Consider the following 22,985-nt stretch of genomic DNA (forward strand, 5'->3'; position numbering starts at 1 on the left):
TAAAACATAATGGGGGTACCTGGGGGACTCAATTGGTTAAGGTCTGACTCTTGGTTTTCACTCAGGTCTTGATCTCATGGGTTGTCATATGGAGGCCCATGTAGGGCTCTCTGCTCAGTGGGGAGTCTGCTTGAAATTGTCACCTTCTGCCCCTCCCCCCACTCATGCACACACACACACACACACACTCTCTCTCTCAAATAAATAAATCTTACAGATTAATAAATAAAACATTAAATAAGTTATTACCTCTGATGTCATCCATATGTCAAAACCATCATTTTCATCCAGAATATCAGGCACAACAGGAATCAAAGATACAAAGCGAGCAATGAGGTCCTAGAATAATATTAATTAATATTTATTAAGTGTATTCTATATGCCCATCACCAAGCACAGTGTTTTAAGTGCAATATCATCACATTTAGTGTATCCCACAAGCCCTTCAAGTACATACTATTATTACTTTTGTCTTACATAAGAGGAAACAAAAATAGATAGAGTGCTAAGATAACTTTCCCAGGGTCACAGAGCTAACACAATATGTGGAGTCTCTGGGAATAAGCCCAAGTTAGCCTGACTCCAGAGAATGCCTGTTAACCATTACACTTCACTGTAATAAATTATTAAAATGTTTACATGATAGATATTATGTATATACCTTAAATTACAAATGTTAAAAAATTTTTTAGAAAGATATTGAGGAATAGCAAAAGTTTTATTTGCTTTTAGGTTCCAGATCTATCAGAATTATTTTTTATTAATATAAGCTTGTTATAAGCTGTTGAAGCAGGAAAATGTTGGTGTCCTATTCCCCCTATAGGGATGGAGAGAAAGGCTCAGACTAAAGTAGGAAAGGAGAAAGGGATACAAATAATGAGCCAACACAGAAAGTTTACCGATATTTTCACTGATTTATAATGGCCATCACTTATGTACTAATGACCTCTTACATTGGTCATGTTTCTGACTTCATGCAATTGAACATGGTTCATAGTCCTTCATAAGCAAGGTTCCTAAGAGTTATATTCCTTTTTAAAAAAAGAAAAGATTGTCTTTGAAATAAATATAGAGTATATTATTATCTCCTTGGACTTTGGGCAATAAGAAACAGACAGGAAGAAACTTGTGATGGAAAGGCAGAGTGAAGCAAAAGGCAACCTAAATTAAGACTTTTGATTTTATCCTGAAGAGTCCAGCTCAGGGAGATTTATAGTGGACAAAGAAAATATTCTGAAGTGAACCATCTAACTCAATCAAACCTGAATAAACAAAAGATATAAGCAATTGTTCATGAACGCCCTTTAAGCAAAGATAATTTTTTTTCTCAAAGAGGAGACTTATATTTTTTATTTCATATTTTCCTTTCTCAAAGTAGAAGGGGGTTTTGAGCACCTAGTGAATAAATCTTCATTTTATATGAAATTCAATTTTGAGTATATGTCTCTCTTGTCAGCTGGTAAATAGATATGCATGAAGAAAATGTCACATAAGGATGGAGTAGGAAGTGTTATGTTGGCAGTTTACAGAGAAAAATAGAACATAGTTTCTTCATTCTCACATATAGTGAGAAGCCATCCTGTGAGAAGCAATCCTTAGAAGGACACATTTCCTTAGAAATGTAATTTGGATTTTTTCCGTGTCATCTTTCAAAGTTTGGTAGAAATGTTACAAAGCTATTGTGGTGGACACATGAACTGGTGTAGCAACAGTGGCTCTAATCCAAGGGGGCAGAAATGAAGGGAATCTAGAAGAAATATTCTCCCTTATCTGGGGCTCAGGAGGACACACTGCAACATAGACGGTTTCTCTCTCAGGAAAACTGTCTTTTTTTTTTTTTTAATATTTTATTTATTTATTTGACGCAGAGAGATCACAAGTAGGCAGAGAGGCAGGCGGGGTGGGGGGGAAGCAGGCTCCCCGCTGAGCAGAGAGCCCAATGCGGGACTTGATCCCAGGACCCTGAGATTATGACCTGAGCCGAAGGCAGAGGCTTAACCCACTGAGCCACCCAGGTGCCCAGGAAAACTGTCTTTGAAAGCAAAACAATTTTAGTAAGAAGGTTATGCTCAAAGTTAATACAAAAAAGTAAACAAAATAAATGTAAATTAAGATTGACAAAAATGTTCTAAAACTTACTATGGTGACGGTTGCACAACTCTGTGAATATACTAAAAACCAAGGGATTTTTAGTACCCATGATCCCAGGGTCCCTTAGATGTGTGAATTCTATGTGATATGGAGTATATATCAATAGAGCTACTAAAATACATATCTTACAAGTGTTGCATTAGAATCATGAAGAAACATATCCAGGAGTTGCTGAGGTGGATTTAATGCCTTGATATATCTTGTTACTAAGATCTGTATCCCTTCACTGTTAAAGACAGTAGTTGTGATTCTTCGGTTGGGAAACATTATCTTACAAGTTTTTTTAAAAATCTGTGCTCTCTCCAAAACATCGGTTTGATCTGAAAACTGGAATAAAGTTCAAAATATTTTGACATTGTACCATGTTGTCTCCAGAGGAAAATATCAAAAACCAATGTTCATTTTCACCAGCTCTGAAATTATTACTAGTTTTTAAGAACAGTTTCTATTTCTTTAGTAGTACACATAAAAACAATTTAATGCAAAACCTACCTTGTCTAGTTCTGGATTATAGGTGACATGTGATATCTGAGGTTCAATGGTAGCAAAAATATTTAAGAAGGTACATTCTTTTAAATTCTGCCCATTAAAATCTTCTTTAGGAGACACATAGGTTTTACTCCAAGTATACCCAAGCAAAACTGGCGGAATATTTACTTGAAATGTTCCACTAATCTGAAAGAATATATCGATACAATAGATTCTACATGAAGAAAACATACATCTGCAGGTACAGTACAGCCCATTCCAGTCTTCTTCAGAGGAGGAAACAGGCTTTCATGGGTACGTACGTGCTTGTTCTATGCACTTGTGCAATGATGATCAGATTCTCCATGGTGGTCTATATTCATAGGCACCTTGACACCCTGGGTCCCCAACTAATACGCACTATGTGGAGAGGGCATATGTTAGAAAGGGATGACACAAGGGTGCAGGTTTCCCTAACCAAATGATAGAAGTTCTTAGAAGATCCAATTTAGGCTCAGAGAAGACACTAAAAGACCATGTTACATGTTACATTAGGTCTAGAAAGAGAAGAAAAAATATAACAGCAGGAAGGATAACCCACAGGTCCACATGGAGGAGGGGTCTCCTGAGTGTGTGTGTATGTTTGTGTGTGGAGGTCGGAGCTGATTTACAGTAATAACTAATAGTAATAGCTAGTAGGTATTGAGGACTTACTCTGTGCAAAGCACTGTGCCTAACACTTGATACAGATCATATCATTCAATGAAGTAGATATGGCTCTTATCTCCATTTTCCAGATAAGGAAACTGAGGCTCACAGAATTTAAGTAATTTGTGCCAACTCAGATAGCTAATGAGGTCTGTCCATGCTGAAGTTCACATTGTCAATTACCTCTCTATCCTAGAGTCTGGCCTGAGACTGGGAGATATGCAGAGATTTACAGATGTAGGAAGCCCTGTGTCTCTAAAACTTAAATCTCTATTTCTGGGGAGCTTGGGTGGCTCAGTCGGTTAAGCGTCTGCCTTCAGCTCAGGTCATGATCCCAGGGTCCCGGGCTGGAGCTCCACATTGATCTCCTTGCTCAGTGGGGAGTCTGCTTCTCCCTCTGCCCTTCACCCCGCTTGTGTTCTCTCACCACAACCCTCCCCCTCGTGCTCTCTGACTCTTGCCCTCTCAAATACATAAATAAAATATTTAAAAAATAATAATTAATCTCTATTGCTCTTTTTTTTTTTGCAGTCCTGTACTTGCAAGATGCTCCCGTGTGACATCCCTCTTGAGGACCCATTATGTAATCATTTCTCCTCTCCTCCCTTAATATCCATTCTGTCCTTCTTTCTCACCAATGGTTTTAGGCAACAAGACAGACACATAATAGCCAAGTCACATAACTATAAGAAGCCTGCCAGGATTTTCTGAGAGAGTGTCTTCTTTCCTGATACAGGTACTGCCCCTTCTTGCTTCACCCTGCTCTTGTCTCCAACATGAATATGAGGCTGGAGGTATATTGAAGAATTTGCAGTTATGAGGGTGAAAGGTACATGATATTTATGTGATACGATGATACGCTTGAGCTGCTGCACTGTCATCCAGACTTCTTTTTAGGTGAGACAAATAGACCCTTTGATTCACTGTTAGGTTTTCTGTGGCAATTGGCTGAATGCAATACTAATACACACATAACTCCTTCTGAGTCAAATACCTTCCTCTGTTTGACAAACCATTTTTAAGGACTTGATTCAGAAGTTATCTCTTCTGTAAATACTTTCCTTTCATTCTCCTCGTCATACTGCTCTTATCCCTGACTCCTATGAATACTCCGCACTCCTCCTCCAAGCCAGGAAGAGCAAGGTGCGCCCTACTGTATGTTCTCATAGCATCTATCTCATGCCCCTATCAAAGCACCACAGCATTATTAAGTTGTGCTAAAGTGTTAGTTTTCTTCTATAGACAGTGAGCTCCTTGAGGTAGAAAATTCATTTCTGAAACTTCTGTGTCTGGTATAGCTCTGTAAGAAAGTAACAAAGCCTAAAATGGAGTCTAGGCTGGGGTTTTTATATTCTACTGGACTTGAAACATACTTATGTTACATAACAGGAGAGCCTTTGGGGGATATCACAGAGACAGGTGCTAATCATCAGTCTCACCATCATCAAGAAACAGTCCCGAGAAGCTGAAGCTCTTGGAACCCATGGTCACAAAGCAACATCATTAATCATTTATCATTCATCAAAGAACATTTGTGAATCTGGTCCTAAAAAACTATTATATGCAAATGCGTTGCTTTAAGACCTGAGGCTAGCTTTGTTGTTCTTTATCAGTGAACACTCTAAAGATAGAATAAATAAATTTATGGGTATCTCCTATTCTAGAGACAGCTAAAACATTTAAATACTGCAACATCCTAATGGCACTCAAACGCAAGATCACTTTAACTGACCTACCAGTCTGCCAATCACAGAATCTGATTCAAAGACAATAAACAGTAAGTTTTTATTAACCAGAGGTAAAAACTCAGAATAATTAGCAAATAATAATTTTCTATTACCTCAGATTGTTGCAGAAGAGCCGAGAAAGGGAAGACAATGGATCCGAGCCAATTCTTTCTTACATGTGAATGACTACTGCAGCTCTTGAAATAGGGATCCTTTTAATATGAATAGTTTTTCTATTACTTATTTTATACCATGTGATGAATAACTTCACAAACTTTCAAGTAAGTATAAAAAATCACTTTTTCTTTTCAAAAGAATATTTTTCTCTCTTTAAAAGATAATTGATTATTTAAAGCAAAATCATGACCTGTTGTGGAGCTGATGGCCTATGTACGGCTATTTACATTATTGTAATAGATATACTCTGTGCAGCAAACTGAAAATACACTAAAGAATACAAGGAATAAAACTTACCTTAACCCCGAAGACATCACCACCATTAACAACGTTTTAAGATATTAAATGGTAGTGAAATATGTCTCAATGACGAGGACAAACTCAAAGAGCAGAACAGCATCATGGATGCTGGATCAGTGAGAAAAGTAGACTTAGAGTGGAAGTCTGATGGTTGATATAACATGGTCAAAAAGAAGCAGGTTTGCTGACATGGCTAAGTAATTTAAGTGCATAACATGTCTATTGGAAACAGGTGACCCACAAGCCTACCTCATTAAGCCCTTAGGAACATGCAATTCAGTTTTCTCTTATTTACCAAGCAGTCTTCTGAGCCCAGTTCAGTTTTTAAGAAAGTTTTCTCTATCAAGGAGTGATTGCACTGATAGACTGATTCTGGCTGCTTGGTATGTTATATTTCTTATGCTAGTTGACAGATTGTTTATTTTCCCCAAGATCCTGATAGCCTTTATCATAGGAATTTCAGATTTTCAAGATTGGTTTGATTTCCTTTCTTTCCTAGCCCCACTATAGCCTTGGATAGAGCTTGCCTGACACTTCCAGGACCTTGTCATTAAAGAAGTAAACAACAGGCCATCCCGTTAAAGTAAACCATCCATCTGTGTACTAAGAGAAATTAATCATTTTGGCCTGTTTAGAATATTATGATTGATTCTAGGCATGCTTAAGCCCCATCATGGTACAAATTGGGAAAAGGAAATTGTGATAGTTAATTTTACTTGTCAGCTTGACTGAGCTAAGGGATGTCCAGATATGGTAAAACATTTTCTCTGGGTATGTCTGTGGGGATGTTACTGAAAAGAACAACACTTGAATCAACAGACTGAGTAAAAATTAGCCTTCATCAATGTGGACAGAAATCATCTTATCCTTCTGAGGGCCTGAAGAGAACAAAAAGGTAAAGGAAGGGCAAATTCTCTTCTTGAGTTGGAACATCCATCTTCTGCTCTCGGACATCAGAGTTCCTGGTTCCCAAGTGCTTTTGGCCAGCAGTCTCCCTGTCCTCAGGCCTTTGGACTCAAATTGAACTATAGCTCTTGCTTTTCTGGTTCTCCAGCTTGCAATGGATAATTTGCTTCTTTCTAGTTGTCAGCTCATACATTTAACACTGATGTAAATATAATTGGATGTTTTGTGGGGGAAATTGTGCATTTCTGTTGGAATTAAAGGGGGGAGAGGGAACATATGCCATGTATATGGGATTGGAAACATCAATATTATAAAGATGTCAATTGTAATCTAATGGATCTATGTATTCAGTCCAACCTAATAAAAATTCTAGCAGGTTTTGTCTTGTTTTTGGCAGTCATATAGCTGACTGTATTATTTATATGGAAATATAAAGAGCTAAGGATAGCCAAAGCAATATTGAGGAAGGAAAAAAAGCTTGAAAACTTAAGTTTCTAGATATCAAGATTCATAGCAAAGTTTTAGTAACTAAGACAATGTGGTATCTACGTAAGGATAGATAACAGATCAATAGGACATAATAGAGAATCCAGAAATTAACCCACATTTATACAGTCACCAGATATACAACAAAAGGTGATTCCGTAGTGCAGTGGGGGAGGGAATGATTCTTTCCATAAGTGATGCTGGGTCAGCTGAATAGTCTTATGGGGAAAAAAGTACTCTTAAACCTCTATCTCACAGACACATAAAAACCAATTCTGGTTGGATATTAGATATAAATGTGAAAGATAAAATGATTCAACTTTTAGGAATAACCACAGGATAATATCTTCATGACCTTAAGTTGGCAATATTTCTTAAAGAGTACCCAAAAAAGCATCACCACTGCATTGTACTATATTAAATCAAGATTTTTTGTTCATCAAAAGACACATTAAAAAATTTAAAAAGACAAGCCGGCATGGGGAAAAAACTTAGTAAGTGTATATCGGACAGAGCACTCATATCCGGAGTATACACAGAACTGCTAAAATTCAATGAAAAAAAAAAAAAAAACCCAGGCAAAATACTTGAACACATCATTCACAAAAGAGGGTATCAAAATGGTCAATAAACATAGAAAACGGTGCTCAATTTCATGAGTAGTCATTAAAATGCAATTTAAAACCGTAAGGTGATACTGTTAATTTCATTAGTATGTTTGAAATGAAGAAATCAGACGATGCTAGGTAACAACAAGGAAGTGGATCAGTCAGAAATCTCATAACCTGGTGGTGGAAATGTGAATCACCACGAACATTTTGGAAAGTACTTGGCATTAAATTACTAAAGCTGAACATAAGAGCTAGCAATTTTACTCTTACATATACTTCCAACAGAAATGCACAATTTTCCCCCACAAAACATCCAATTATATTTACATCAGTGTTAAATGTATGTGCTGACAACTAGAAAGAAGCAAATTATCCATCAGTCATAGAATGTGTAAAAAAGTTGTATACTCCTGCAATCATATACCATATATCTGTGGGAATCAATGAGTAATATTACAGATGACTCTACAAACAATGTAGAGAGAAATAAGCCACTCACAGATGGATGCTTACTGTATGAGATTTCAACCATACAAAATTAAAAAATAAGTAATACCTAATCTATGTTGTTAGAAGCTAGGATAGTGTCCATCAACAGAAGAATGGATAAAGAAGATGTGATATACACACAGACACATACACACACATGCACGTGCAATGGAGTATTACACAGCCATCAAAAAGGAAATCTTGCCATTTGCAACAACATGGCTAGAACTAGAGGGTATTATGCTAAGTGAAATAAGCCAATCAGAGAAAGACAATTATCATATGATCTCACTGATATGTGGAATTTAAGAAACAAGCCATAGGGTCATAGGGGAAGAGAGGAAAAAATGAAATAAGATGAAATCAGAGAGAGAGATAAACTATAAGAGACTCAGTCTTAGGAAACAAACTGAGGGTGGCTGGAGGGAAGGGGGAGTAACTGGGTGATGGACATTAGGGAGGATATGTGTTGTGGTGAGCGGTATGTGTTGTGTAAGGCTGATTAATGAATCACAGACCTGTAACCCTGAAACAAATAATACATTATATGTTAATTAATTGAATTTAAATTTTTTAAAAAGCTAGGATAGTTACTCATGGGAAGGAAGCAACTTGGAGAGAGCACAAAAGAGGCTTTGGGGGTGATACTAGCAATATTTGGTTTTCATGTTCTAAAGCAATGACAGTTTTTTTCCTTTTTAGCCTTTTGTCTCTACTATTTATTTTCTCTTGGATAGAAAGCAAGATGTTTGCCAGAATAAGCTTGTCAATACAAACATAATTAAGAAACCTAGAGTTGAGTCTCTAGCATCTGAATAATTTAAACTTATCTGAAGTGGTCTGCAAACTTTAGAAAAGCATATAATTAAAATTATACTTCAAAAAAATATTTTAAAGGGTTATGTTTTTCAAAAATCATAGTACCAATTATTAAAAATCACTAAAGCACTTTGGTTACAATGCAATAAAACTAGAATTTATTTTTCTAAGATTTTATTTATTTATTTGAGAGAAAGAGTGAGAGCACAAGCAGGGGTGTGGCAGAGGGAGAGGAAGCATCAGACTCCCCACTGAGCAGGGAGCCCCTGAACCAGGGCTCAATTCCACGACCCTCGGATCATGACCTGAGCCAAAGGCAGACACTTAACCCACTGGGACCCCTAAAAACTAGACTTTAAAATCAAAACTTTACATTAGAGTCACTCAAACATTTGGAAATATAAGAACATAGTAGTAAATAACTAGTAGGTCAGGAAAGATAAATGTAATAAAAATACATAGAAAATAACACAAAATAAAAATAACCTAACATAAAAGATCTAGTCTAAGCTATTTAAGAGATAGATTCATGGCCTCAAAATATTACCACTACTATGAAAGAGAGATTGATTCCAAATTCATTTCGGTCCACTCTTTCATTCCCAGTGCTAAAAATAGGACTCATGTCTGTGAGACTTCCAAGTTCTCTGCTTCCTGCTAACAAGTTAAATAATGAAGGGAAAACCCACAGGAAGTAAGAAATAGTTGATAACAGGAAGAAAAAATACACAGGGAAAAGAGGAAAATCAAGGCATGGAAAGAAACTATTTTCTAAAGAATAGTGATGGATGATAAACTAAAACCTTCTTTCAACTGGGTGGTCAACTTGGGACTCATTCTTGGTCTGGTCTTCTTTGAGAAAATGGAATGTTTGGGCCTATCATTCATTACCTTGTAAGCCAGTGCATGAGAGGAAGGTAAGAATATAGGCTAGGCCCTTTCCTTTCCTAAAGAGCATGCCAATGCTGTCACATATGTCTGATACCTGAAGCATATGGATTCCATTCACTAAAAACACAAAGCACTTAAAAGAATTGAACTATTAGTCAACTACAATTGTGGTCAAACGATCATTGAGCTAATTCACCTCTGAGAGAGAAAGTCTGTTAGGCATTCTTTTGGGTTTCCCAAGTTCTACCCATCATCAGTTTAAATATTCAGAAACTACTCAGCTGAACTCCTTGGAGAATAGCCATCGCCAGGGCACCTGGGTGACTCAGTCTGTTAAGTGTCTGCCTTCAGCTCTGGTCATGATCCCAGGGTCCTGGAATTGAGCCCTGTATTGGGCTTCCTGCTCAGTAGAGAGCCTGCTTCTCCCTCTTTCTCGGCTTCTCCCTCCCCCTCTGCTTCTCTTCAGGCTTGTGCACGCTCGCTCTCTGTCAAATAAATAAATGAAATCTTTTTTTTTTTTTTAAGATTTTATTTATTTGTCAGAGAGAGAGAGAGAGAACGAGCGAGCACAGGCAGACAGAGTGGCAGAGGGAGAAGCAGGCTCCCTACAGAACAAGGAGCCTGATGTGGGACTCGATCCCAGGATGCTGGGATCATGACCTGAGCCGAAGGCAGCCGCTCAACAAACTGAGCCACCCAGGTGTCCCAAATAAATGAAATCTTAAAAAAAAAAAATAGCCATCACCAAATTACACCTCAATATTTTTACCTTCAGCCTTTATGAAGAATTGATAGAAAATGTTTTAATAAGAATGTATGTCTGCATCTCCTGGAAAATTAAACTGGAAGACCTTGACATTATGTCTCTTAGTAGTTCTTAGAGAAGTCTTATTCCTGAACCATTCCTGAAGGTCTCATTCAATTTCTCTCCCTCTGATCCCCAATCCCCCCAGACAGAATTAGTTCCTCCTTCAACTAATTGCCATAGGATTTGATGGGCATTTATATTAGAGCATGGAATCAGAGTCCCAAAGAGGGACTCTATAATACCTCTATAATGGATCTGCATCTTTATACTTCTGCTGCCAAGCTTAGTAGGAGGGAAGCTAACATTTATTTGAAAGCTTGCACTAAGCATTGTTATGAGCTTTCACGGATCTTCGAGGAAGACGTTCAGTAATTTTAAAAAAATTTGATTGAAAAGGGGTGTCTGGGTGGCTCAGATGGTTAAGCGTCTGTTTTTGCTTATGTCAGGATCTTGGGGTCCCTACATCAGGCTCCTTACTCATTGGGGGTGTGTTTATCCTTCTCCCTCTTCTCCCCCGTCCCCCTCATGTTTTCTTCTTGGGATCCCCTCTCTCTCTCTACTTCACCCTGTTCATGTGCATGCACACATATGTGCTCCCTCTCTCTCAAAGAGACAAATAAAATCTTTTAAAAAAATAAACAAAATCTGATTGATGAGAACTGGGTTTTAATCCTATGAATAATTTGTTATCTTCAGCAGAACTGGTGTATTTTCTCTGATCAGACAGTGAGAAATATATAACTCATTTTCATTTTGTTTCATTTATCTTGACTACCAGGAAGCTCACCCTCAAATGTTATGTTTAAATGCAGAAACCAGCTTCTCCCAAATTCCTGGTATATTTACCCCTTCTCCTCCTATATGTGGTTTATGATCTCTGTTATTTTTTAACTGACTTGCCATATGTCTGATTTTATTTCATGTTACCCCAAACCCTTTTTAGAAAATGCTGGAAATAGACATTGCCTCTAAAAGCAAATTTACAAATATGTTACTAGATTTCATTCAGTTTGACTGCAGAATCAGTTCAACAGTATTATAATTATTCTAATTTACCTCATGTTTTTCAATAATCATTTCATCAAAGATGTTGATATATATATTATCTTTTATTTTAGATAAGCTTGAGAAGCTATAATCATGCCCAGGTGAGCTGTAAATAAGAAAAACATATGTAAATGCTTAATTCATTTTATGAGAGCATTATACATAAAGAGCCATAAAATTACTTGTTCTTTACTTTTATAAAGTATAAGCTAAGAAAAAGCTATGTGTTTTGCAGATGACTGTTATCTTTCATTAAAGACAGTATGCGCTTTGTAATTTATCTTGTCTCTCTCTTAAGGTAATTTGCATGAAAAATAAGAATATTTAAATTTCAAGCAGAAAGACTTCCACTATAGCCATTCATTGCAAACAAAGCATCCAAAGTATGGTGTATTAAGACTTTCCAAAAACCTTAAACTCTGCTACTTTCTGCTAGCTCCCATATATAGTTAAACTGTTCTTTTGCTCTCAGCTAAGAGATACAACTGTTTAACTACAGCACTTATTCTCTTTCCCATATTTATTTTCTCCAACTAGAAATTGGGATAGTGGAATGCATTGTGCAAGCTGTCTGTTGATGGCTTATTTGATTGGACACATTTTTGGAGGTAGCTTCCTTCACTCTTAGCTCCAGCTTGTGCATGGAAACTCGAAACTTGATCAAACTTCTAACAACTAAGAGAAGTTAAATAACTTGCTTAAGGTAATGCCACCAGCAAATGACAAAGCTTGTATGTGAACTCAGTTCCAGCTGACTTGAAAGGCCAGGCTCTTTTCACTATACCATCTGCCGTTGATATTACTTACTGAAGCTTGCTGCTAAGGAAGCAACTATTGCAAGGGATCTCCAAAAGTTTGCATAACTTTCAGTTACAATGAAAAAATATTAGCTGATATTAGAGAACAATTTTAAGTTGAATTTTCCTTATATTTTCAAGTGATAAACTGACTTCCATACCCTGCTCTTCAAGAGTTCCCTTTCATGTTGCAAAGCCTTAAGACAGGACAGAAGAGGCAATGAACATTTACAACACTATTCTGGCAGGAGGAATGACAACTGTCATCCTCCAGACATTTTTGAGTGTGTCAACTCAGTATGTCCCTTAAATCACTCAAGTCCTGCATTGTCTTGCACTTTATATTCTTCTAAAACCTTATTCAAATTTCACCACAATTTCTCCTCCAAAGTAGAGCTCACAAGGCTAATTACTATATACTGTTTACTATTATTCTCTATGCCATTTGCACGTGGTTTTTATTCACTAAAACATCACATGGAGAAGGGAATAGAGAGCTCTTATATCTCAGAAAACCAAAAGTGTAACTGAATGGTGTGTCTTAGCTGAAACCTCTGATCTACTTGATTATACTCTAAATGTGTTCTTGGTGTATCTTGCTGCTATAACTGCAAGAATGCAAATACTCTATAGCCTCCTTCTCTTTAGTTCACTTTTTTTTTTTTAATTTCTTTTCAGTGTAACAGTAGTCATTGTTTTTTGCACCACACCCAGTGTTCCATGCAATCTGTGCCTTCTCTAATACCTACCACCTGGTTCCCCCAACTTCCCACCCCTTGCCCCTTCAAAACCTTCAGATTGTTTTTCAGAGTCCAAAGTCTCTCTCTTTAGTTCACTTATAAGTTTATTTATCTTATTGACTACTGTGTGTTCTCCTAAATCCATTTATTTAATACAGAGACACCATCAAACAATAATGCAAATAGGAACCTCATGATCTGCAGAACTTGAGAGAGCTGAACAAGGCTGACAAGAGAAGGGGGAGAGGGCACCAGGACCAGAGAAAGGACTTTGATAATGGATGTAGTTGACAGTTCTTTATATTCTTTTACTCCAGGGAGAGCTCAATATACTTAGAAAATGGCTAATTGAGTTTGGAGAACAATATTAAGTTTTAGGTTTCAAATTTGTCTTGATCAACATATTTTTATTTCCAATAACAAAAGCCTACTTATATAGCTTTTGTATCAAATATAAATCTTGAGAAAGAAGAACAAAGCTGGAGGCATCCAACTTCCTGATTTCAAAATATATTACGCAGCTACAATAATTGAAATAGGATGATACTGGCACAAAGATAAGACATATAGACCAATGATATAGAAAAGAGAGTCCAGATATAAATCCCTGCATCTACATCAGGACAACTGGTCTTTGACAAGGATGTCAAGCATACACAATGTTGAAGGAATAGTCTCTTCAAGAAATGGTGTCAGTAGAACTACCAACATGGAAAAATAATCAAATTGACCCTTATTTTAGACCATACACAAAAATCAATTCAAAATATATTAAAGACTTGAAATGTAGGTAAGATCCGAAACTATAAAGCTCCTAGAAGAAAACACAAGGAAAAAGCTTCATGGGATGTGTTGTGGCAAAGATTTCATTCTGCAGATATGTCACCAAAGCATGGGCAACAAAAGTAAAATAAACAAGTAGAACTTATCAAACTCTAAATCTTCTGCACAGCAAACAATCAATAGAGTGAAAAGGCAGCCTATAGAAGAGAGAAAATTTTTGGAAACCATATATATTATAAAGGGCTAATCTCCAAAATATATGAGGAACTCATACAACTCAATAGTAAAAATGTTAACAACCCAGTTTTTAAAATATACTGAAACTTGAATAGACATTTCCCAAAGAATATCTACAATGACTGACATGTATTTGAAAATATGCTTGGGGGCACCTGGCTGGCTCAGTCAGTAGAGCACACAACTCTTGATCTCAGGGGTTGTAAGTTTGAACCCTATGTTGGGTGCAGAGATTACTTAATAAAATATTTTTTTAAATGCTCAATAATTGCTAACTAATAATAAAATGCTTGCTAATAATCAGGGAAAGGCAGCTCAAAATAACAGTGAGGTATCACCTCATACCCATCAGAATGACTATTACCAAAAAAAAAAAAAAAAAAGAAAAGAAAAGATGAACAGTATTAAAAGATTTGGAAACTGGAACTGCACACTGTTGGCAGGAATGCAAAATAGTGCAGCTGCTATGAAAAACAGTATGGAGGTTCCTCAAAAAATTAAAAACAGATTTACCATCTGATCTGGCAATCTCATTTCTGGGAATCTATCCAAAGAATTCAATCAGGATCTGAAAGAGATGCTAGCATTCCTATGTTCATTTATAACACTATTCACAATAGTCAAGATGGAAGAATGAAACTCGAGCATTCTCTTACACCATACACAAAGATAAACTAGAAATGGATAAAAGACCTCAATGTGAGGCAGGAATCCATCAGAACCCTAGAGGAGACCATAAGCAGTAACCTCCTCAACATCGGCCACAGCAACTTCTTTCAAGATATACCTCCAAAAGCAAAGGAAACAAAAGTGAAAATGAACTTTTGGGACTTCATCAAGATCAAAATCTTCTGCACAGCAAAGGAAACAGTCAACAAAACAAAGAGTTAACCCATTGAATGGGAGAAGATATTTGCAAATGCCAATAGAGACAAAGGACTAATACCCAAGATCTATAAAGAACTCCTCAAACTCAACACACAAAAAACAGATAATTGCATCAAAAAATGGGCAGAAAGGCACCTGGATGGCTCAGTGGGTTAAAGCCTCTGCCTTCAGCTCAGGTCATGATCCCAGGGTCCTGGGATCAAACACCGCATTGGGGTCTCTGCTCAGCGTGGAGCCTGCTTCCTCCTCTCTCTCTCTCTCTGCCTCTATTTGTGATCTTTGTCTGTCAAATAAATAAATAAAATCTTTTTTAAAAAATGGGCAGAAGACATGAACAGACACTTCTCCAAAGAAGACATACAATGGTTAACAGACACATGAAAAATGTTCATCATCACTAGTCATCAGGGAGATTGAAATAAAAACCGCATTGAGATACCACCTTACACCAGTTAGAATGGCCAAAATTAACAAGACAATAAACAACATGTGTTGAAGAGGATGTGGAGAAAGGGGAACCCTCTTACACTGTTGGTGGCAATGCAAGTTGGTGCAGCCACTTTGGAAAACAGTGTGGAGATTCCTTAAGAAATTAAGAATGGAGCAACTGCAGGACCATATATTCACCAAACTGTGGAAAGAACCAAGATGCCCTTCAATAGATGAATGGATAAAGAAGATATGGTCCATATATACAATGGAGTGTTATGCCTCCATCAGAAAGGATGAATACCCAACTTTTGTATCAACATGGATGGGACTGTTAGAGATTATGCTGAGTGAAATACGTCAAGCAGAGAGAGTCAATTATCATATGGTTTCACTTATTTGTGGAGCATAAGGAATAACATGGAGGACATGGGGAGATGGAGAGGAAAAGAGAGTTGTGGGAAATTGGAGGGGGAGATGAACCATGAGAGACTGTGGATGCTGAGAAACAAACTGAGGGTTTTGGAGGGGAGGGGATTGGGTGGTTGGGTGAGCCTGGTGGTGGGTATTATGGAGGGCATGTATTGCATGGAGCACTGACTGTGGTACATAAACAATGAATTCTGGAACACTGAAAAGAAATCTGAAATTTTTAAAAAGGTAAAAAAAAATAGTCAAGATGGAAACATCCTAAATGTCTGTTGACAGATGAATGGATAAAGATACAATGAAATAAATACTATTTACCCTTAGAAAATAAGAAAATTCTACAGTACTTGATAATACAGATGAACCTTGAGGACATTATGCTAAAGTGAAATAAACCAATAAACCAGTCACAGAAAGACAAATACTGCATAATTCCACTTTCACGAAACATCTAAATTAGTTAAATTCATAAAATCAAAGAGTGGAAAATTGGTTGCCAGGAGCTGGGAAAAGGGAAATGGGGAGTTTCTCACCAATAGGCATAAAGTTTCAGTTAAGAAAGATGAATAAGCTCTAGGGGTCAGCTGTACAACATTGTACCTATAGTTAACTATAATATACTGCATACTTTAAAATCTGTTCATAGGGGAGATACCATGTTAAGTGTTCTTTCCAAGTTAACAAAAAAATGAATAGTGTTGAGTAAAGCAAATTATCCTCTGTAGTACTGGCTCACTTGATTGTGAGGTAGCCAAGTCCAAAAATCTGCAGGGTATAACAGCAGGCTGGAAGCCCAGGGAAGAGTTGCTATTCAACTCTTCCCAGGAGGGAGGTTAAGTCTTTTTTCCATTAAGCCTTCAACTGATTAGATGAGGCCTACCCATATTATAAAGGATAAGAGAGAGAAAGACAAAGACACAAAGATACAAGTGCGTGTGCTTGTGCACACACACACACACACACACACACCCTATTGATTCTTTTCTCTGGAGAACCATGATTAATGTGATGATATTCTGGAAAAGGGAAAATCATGGAGACAGTAAAAGCATCAGTGGTTGCCAGGTCCCAAGGGAAGGATGAAGGGATAAATAGATGAAGCAGAGAATACTTTTAGGTAGTTAAACTATGCTATATGGTATTAGTGGTGGGTATATGTCATTATGTATTTGTCAAAACCCATAAAATACATGACATGAGAGGGAACTCTGAAGTAATGGTTGATAATGATGCATCAACATTGGTTCGTGGATCGTAACAAACATACCACACTGATGCTGAGGGAGGCTGTGTGTGTATTGTGAAAAAAGTATATGTAAGAACTCTCTGTACTTTCTACTCAATTTACTGTGAGCCCAAAACTGTTCTAAAAAATAAAGTTCATATAAAGTTGACACATCCACAAGTGAATAATAAATAATAAATAAAATTTTTTAAGTGGGAAAAAACTCAATCTCATTAGAAATCAGGGAAAGTAAATTAAACCACAATGAGAATATCATTTTAGATCTATAATATTAGAAAAAATAATTTACAAATACAAAATATTATTGAAGATATGGCATAATATATATTGTGTTGGGAGTGTACATTGGTACATTCATTAAAAAACAGTTTGGGATTACCTAGTAAAGTTGAAGCTGAATTCAATTATAACCTAGCAGTTCTACTCCTGAACACATCCTAGAGCAGAGGTTCTCAAAATATCCCCAACTAAGTAGCATCAGTAACACCTGGGAACTTGTGAGAAAAGGGATTATCAAGACCTACTGAATTAGAAACTATGACGGTGGGCCCAGCGATGTTTTCAGAAGCCATATAAGTGATTCTAATGCACAAAAAAAGTTTGAGACCTGCTGTCTTAAAAACAAACTCTTGCATGTTTGCTCCAGAAGACAAGTACAAGAATGTTCAGAGCAACATTATTTGCAATAACGAAAGATTAAAATAAGCCAAACAGATATTAACAGGAAAAAGTATAAAAATTTATGGCATTTTAGTGCAGCAGAAGGGAGTGAAAATAAAAGAAGAAGAGAAAGAAGGGAGAAAAGCAGGAAAGTAGGAAAGAAATGAGAAGGGAGGAAGGATGGGAGGGAGGAAGGTTACAAATGAATCTCTCAAAATAATTAAGAGTAAACAAACCAGATTGCAAAGGATGATTCAATTCATATAAAGTTGACACATCCACAAGTGAATAATAAATGGATAGGGATAATACTTATGATATAAAATCATAAAGAGAGGGAATGTTAAACACAAATTAGTGGTTGCTACCTATAGGGGCAAAGTAAGGGAATACAGTTAGGTACTGGCTTCATAACAACTAGGTACTGGCTTTCAAAGGTAATAGTAATATTATATTTTTTTAAGCTGGATGGTAGATTCACAGGTATTCATTTATTACTCTTCCACAGAACTTACATTTGCCTATATATTATATATGCATATATATATAACATATATATATCAATACCTATGTAAGAAGAATTTCATAATTTAAAACTTAAAAAACAAAGCTTATCTCAATTGTTATTTTTCAAGCAATGGCTCAAGAAAACAGTTTTGTTATTGTTCTTTTTTAGAAGCCAAGGAAAAATAGATTCCAACCTACATAAAATCTACTTTAATTTCTTCATTCCAGCATGGGTGAGATCCACTTGCAGTACTGGTTTGGTATACAGTGTGTTGAAAAGAAACTTCCACGAAAGGTTGTACAGTATCCTGAAACACACAATAAATACTGACTAGATTTCTGCACTATTTTTATGTAGTTGATGAAAGGGAGAAGGCCAGGAAATTACTTGTTTACTCGCTGACAACTGGATGGCTTACTTTATCTAACAGCTATTATTCGTTCACTCATTTAATAAACATTTATTGGTCCTATTCAATACCAGATACTATTATAGGATTGAAGGATAAATGGAACTTTCCTTTAGGACTTTATAGTCTATCAGGGGAAAATAAACAGGTAAACAAATAATTGCAAATGTGAAGAATAAAAGAAATATATTCAAGGTATAATAGTTACACAGGAGAGCCAATAATTAATTTTCTGGAGTAAGGACAAGAAGAATTTCACAGAGAAAACATTCATTGACCTTGAGCTTTGAAACATTAAGTAGTAAGTTTCATGTGGCCAATACTATGGAGCTGCGTAGAGGCCATTCCAGGCAAAGGAAAGCTAAAGAGACCTTTTAGAAGTAGTGGTATGATATGATACTGTCTTGGGGAGGAAGGAGATGTGGCTGATTGGTAGGTAAGGGCCAGATCATCATAGATTTTTGTAGGCATTCTAAAAGAGCTTGTACCTAATTCTATAGGCCCTGAGAACAGGGGAGCAGGGAATAAATTGATTAGAATTACATCTTATGAAGAGTGCCTTCATTGTGTAATAGAAAATCAGCTGGAAGCTTAAGACAGTAGAGATGGAGAGACCAATTAGGAGTCAGTTGCAATTCAGGGCAAACATAATCAAATTTGCACTTCATACAAGTGTTAAATACCTACCTCATTTAAGATCTCATCTGAAGCTACTGATTTGATTGTTTCTTTATGTCTGAGGCGAGATATTGATGATTTCAAATAGGTAGGCAGATCCAAGGCTCTTCAGGAACAATAATATATAGTTATACACTTCAAATGATTTTAACAGAGAGGAAGAATTAAGATGGCAGAAGAGGAGTACGGGCACCCTAAGTTTGTTTCATCCCTTGAATACAACTAGATAGCTATGGAATCATTCTGAGCAGCTGAGAAATCAACTGGACTGCAAGTCTACAAGTAGAAAAGTGACCCCCTTTTGGAAGGTAGGCAGTGCGGAGGCTTGACTCTGGTGTGATAGAGCTGACTGAGGATATGGCGGTGGGGAAGGGGCGTGCTTGAGGAGGCTACTGCGAAGTAGTATAAGCAGCAGAGTGCAAAATCGGAAGTTTTAGAAGTCTGCTACAGTAGAGGCTGTTCCTGGCTTAAAGGTGCTCGGATGGTGAAGTGGGGCAGAATCCAAAGTGTGACACCATGTTTTGAGGATCCCCTGGGACACAAGAAAAATGGGTGGTATCTAAGTGATGCACTGTTCCCAGGCATAGGAGCACAGAAGCTGGCTGAGAACACCAAGTGTAGATGCCAGCTTTCTGCTCTGTCTAGCCATAAACTGAGAACTGCTGCATGGTCCTGGGACCACTTTCCGGGGGGCGGGGGGGGGTCCAATAAAAGGCAGAAGCGTGGTGAGACACTCCCTGGGAAGAACAGCTTGGGTGTGCCCCACAGGACTCCCTAAAATTTGGTTTTGAAACTCAGTCGCATGCCTGAATTTAAAAAACCTTGGACACAGGCAAGGTGAACACAGAATTCTGACAGAAACCAGGGAAACTGGGGTGCTTGGGTGGCTCAGTGGGTTAAAGCCTCTGCCTTTAGCTCCGGTCATGATCCCAGGGTGGGGGGATGGAGCCCCACATCCAGCTCTCTGCTCAGCAGGGAGCTTGCTTCCTCCTCTCTCTGCCTGCTTCTCTGCCTACTTGTGATCTGTCAAATAAATAAATAAAATCTTAAAAAAAAAAAAAAGAAAAGAAAAGAAACCAGGGAAATAAGTGTGACTGACTTATTTATTGTGAGGGCTCACTGAAGAGTCGGGGACATGAAATTTCAGCTTCAGGGCTAGAGATAGAGGAGCCACTATATTCATTCCACTCATCAGTGCTGAAAGCCCTCAGGGAACAAAACAGCGCCACCTAGTGGAGTTGAGTCCAGAGCCACTTACACCAAGCCCTGCCTCGCTGCCCCCTAGGGCACATTTCCACTGGGGCAAGTCCACCTGAGAATTAGGCTGCAGGCCCTTCTGCCAGAAGACCAGAAGAAACAACTCATTCGAACCAAGTTCAGTGATCATAGACAGCTGCAAAGCATCAGCTCTAGGAGAAAATAGTATCTAGCACCTTTTGTACTTTTATTCTTTAATTTTTTATTTTATTTATTCAGTTATCTTATTTTTTTTGAATTCTTTTTAATTTTTATTTTTACATATACTTTATATTTCTTATTTTTTGTTTCCTTTCATTGCACTTTATTTTACTCTTTCTTATTTTGGGATCTAGTTTCTTTTAATAAGCAGACCAAAACACACCCAGAATCTAGGTTTTGTTGTTCATATTTTTCAATAATTACTCTGAATGTAAGTGGGCTAAATGCTCCAATCAGAAGATACAGAGTATCAGAATGGATTAAAAAACAAGATCCATCAATATCCTGCTTACAAGACACTCAGTTTAGATCCAGCACCTCCAGATTGAAAGTGATGGGGGTAAAGAACCATTTATCATGCTAAAGGACGTGTAAAGAAAGCTGAAGTAGCCATCCTTATATAAGACAAACTAGAATTTAAAGCAAAGACTGTAATAAGAGATGAAGAATCATAATATATCTGATGAGTATCATAATAAAGGGGTCTATCCAACAAGAAGATCTAATAAATGTAAATATTTATGCCCCTAACTTGGGAGCAGCCAAATATATAAACAAATTAATAACAAACTTAAGGAAATGCATTGATAATAATACAATAATAGTAGGGGACTTTAACACCACACTCAGAGCAATGGACAGATCATCTAAGTGGAAGATCAACAGCAAACAAGGGTTTTGAATGACACACTAGACCAGATGGACTTACCATGTATATTCAGAGCATTTCATCCTAAAGCAGCAGATTACACATGCTTTTTGAATACACATGGAACATTCTCCAGAATAGATCACAATAGGTCACAAATGAGGATTCAGCTAGAACAAAAAGATTGAGATCATACTATGCATATTTTTAGACCAAATGCTATGAAACTTGAAGTAAGCCACAAGAAAACACTTGGAAAGACCACAAATACATGGAGGTTAAAGAACGTTCTACTAAAGAATGAATGGGTCAACCAGGAAATTAAAGAATTTTAAAAATACATGGAAGCAAATGAAAATGAAAACACAATAGTTCAAAATCTTTGAATATTATAAGTAATTACATGCCAACAAATTAGGTAATCTGGAAGAAATGGATAAATTCCTAGAAACACATCAATGACCAAAACTGAAACAGGAAAAAATAGAAAACCTGAGCAGACCCATAACTAGCAAAGACATTGAATCAGCAATCAAAAACCTTCCAATAAGAGTACAGGGCCCAGGGATGCCTTGGTAGCTCAGTCATTAAGTGTCTGCCTTCAGCTCAGGTCATGCTCTCAGGGTCCTGGGATCGAGTCCCACGTCAGGCTCCTGCTCAGTAGGGAGCCTGCCTCTCCTTCTGTCCTCCCCCCTGCTTGTGTGCATTCTCTCTCTCTCAAATAAATAAATAAAATCTTAAAAAAAAAGAGTCCAGGGCCCAATGGCTTCCCAGGGCAATTCTACCAAACATTTTAAAAACAATTAATACCTCTTGCTATCTTCATAGAAAGATAGAAATGGAAGGAAAACTTCCAAACTCACTCTATGAAGCCAGCCTTACTTTGATCCCAACACCAGACAAAGACCCTACTAAAAAGGAGAATTACAAAACAATATCCCTGATGAACATGGATGCAAAAATTCTCAACAAGATACCAGTTAATTGGATCCAACAGTACATTAAGAGGATTATTCACCACAGCTAAATGGGATTTATTCCTGGGCTGCAAGGTTGGTTCAACATCCACAAATCAGTCAATGTGATACACCACATGAATAAAAGGATAAGAACCATACAATCCTCTTTTTTTAAAAAATATTTTATTTATTTATCTGACAGAGAGAGAGATCACAATTAGGCAGAGAGGCAAGCAGAGAAAGGGGTAAGCAGGCTCCCTGCTGAGCAGAGAGCCTGATGCGGGGCTCAATCCCAGGACACTAAGATCATGACCTGAGCTGAAGGCAGAGGCTTACCCCACTGAGCTACCTAGGTGTCCCCAACACAATCCTCTTAATAGATGCAGGGAAAGTATTTGACAAAATATCCTTTCTTTTTTTTTTTTATAAGATTTTATCTATTTATTAGACAGAGAGAGAGAGAGATCACAAGTAGACAGAGAGGCAGGCAGGGCGGAGGGGGGGGAGAAGGCCCCCTGCTGAGCAGA

The 22,985-nt window shown here is 37.3% G+C and overlaps 1 protein-coding gene and 1 long non-coding RNA gene across 2 annotated transcripts in view; one reads left to right on the plus strand and one right to left on the minus strand.

Annotated features, from left to right (window-relative positions):
* LOC123388677 overlaps positions 1–6,837 on the plus strand; it is a 31,529-nt gene extending 24,692 nt beyond the window's left edge. Inside the window, exons 2-3 of the long non-coding RNA XR_006603162.1 lie at positions 4,064–4,224; positions 5,173–6,837. This is a non-coding gene — a long non-coding RNA (uncharacterized LOC123388677). The remainder of the gene's footprint in view (positions 1–4,063; positions 4,225–5,172) is intronic.
* Positions 1–22,985, minus strand: part of CC2D2B (coiled-coil and C2 domain containing 2B) — a 104,572-nt gene that overhangs the window by 17,127 nt on the left and 64,460 nt on the right. The window contains exons 23-29 of the mRNA XM_004749613.3: positions 19,402–19,498; positions 18,503–18,612; positions 11,598–11,694; positions 5,168–5,266; positions 2,644–2,826; positions 2,281–2,478; positions 250–339 (exon numbers count right to left, since the gene is read on the minus strand). Coding sequence (XP_004749670.1) covers positions 250–339; positions 2,281–2,478; positions 2,644–2,826; positions 5,168–5,266; positions 11,598–11,694; positions 18,503–18,612; positions 19,402–19,498 — 874 coding nt within the window. The remainder of the gene's footprint in view (positions 1–249; positions 340–2,280; positions 2,479–2,643; positions 2,827–5,167; positions 5,267–11,597; positions 11,695–18,502; positions 18,613–19,401; positions 19,499–22,985) is intronic.

Source organism: Mustela putorius, unplaced genomic scaffold, assembly GCF_011764305.1.
Source record: "Mustela putorius furo isolate JIRA1106 unplaced genomic scaffold, ASM1176430v1.1 tig00003909_pilon_pilon_pilon, whole genome shotgun sequence".
Lineage (NCBI taxonomy): Eukaryota > Metazoa > Chordata > Mammalia > Carnivora > Mustelidae > Mustela > Mustela putorius.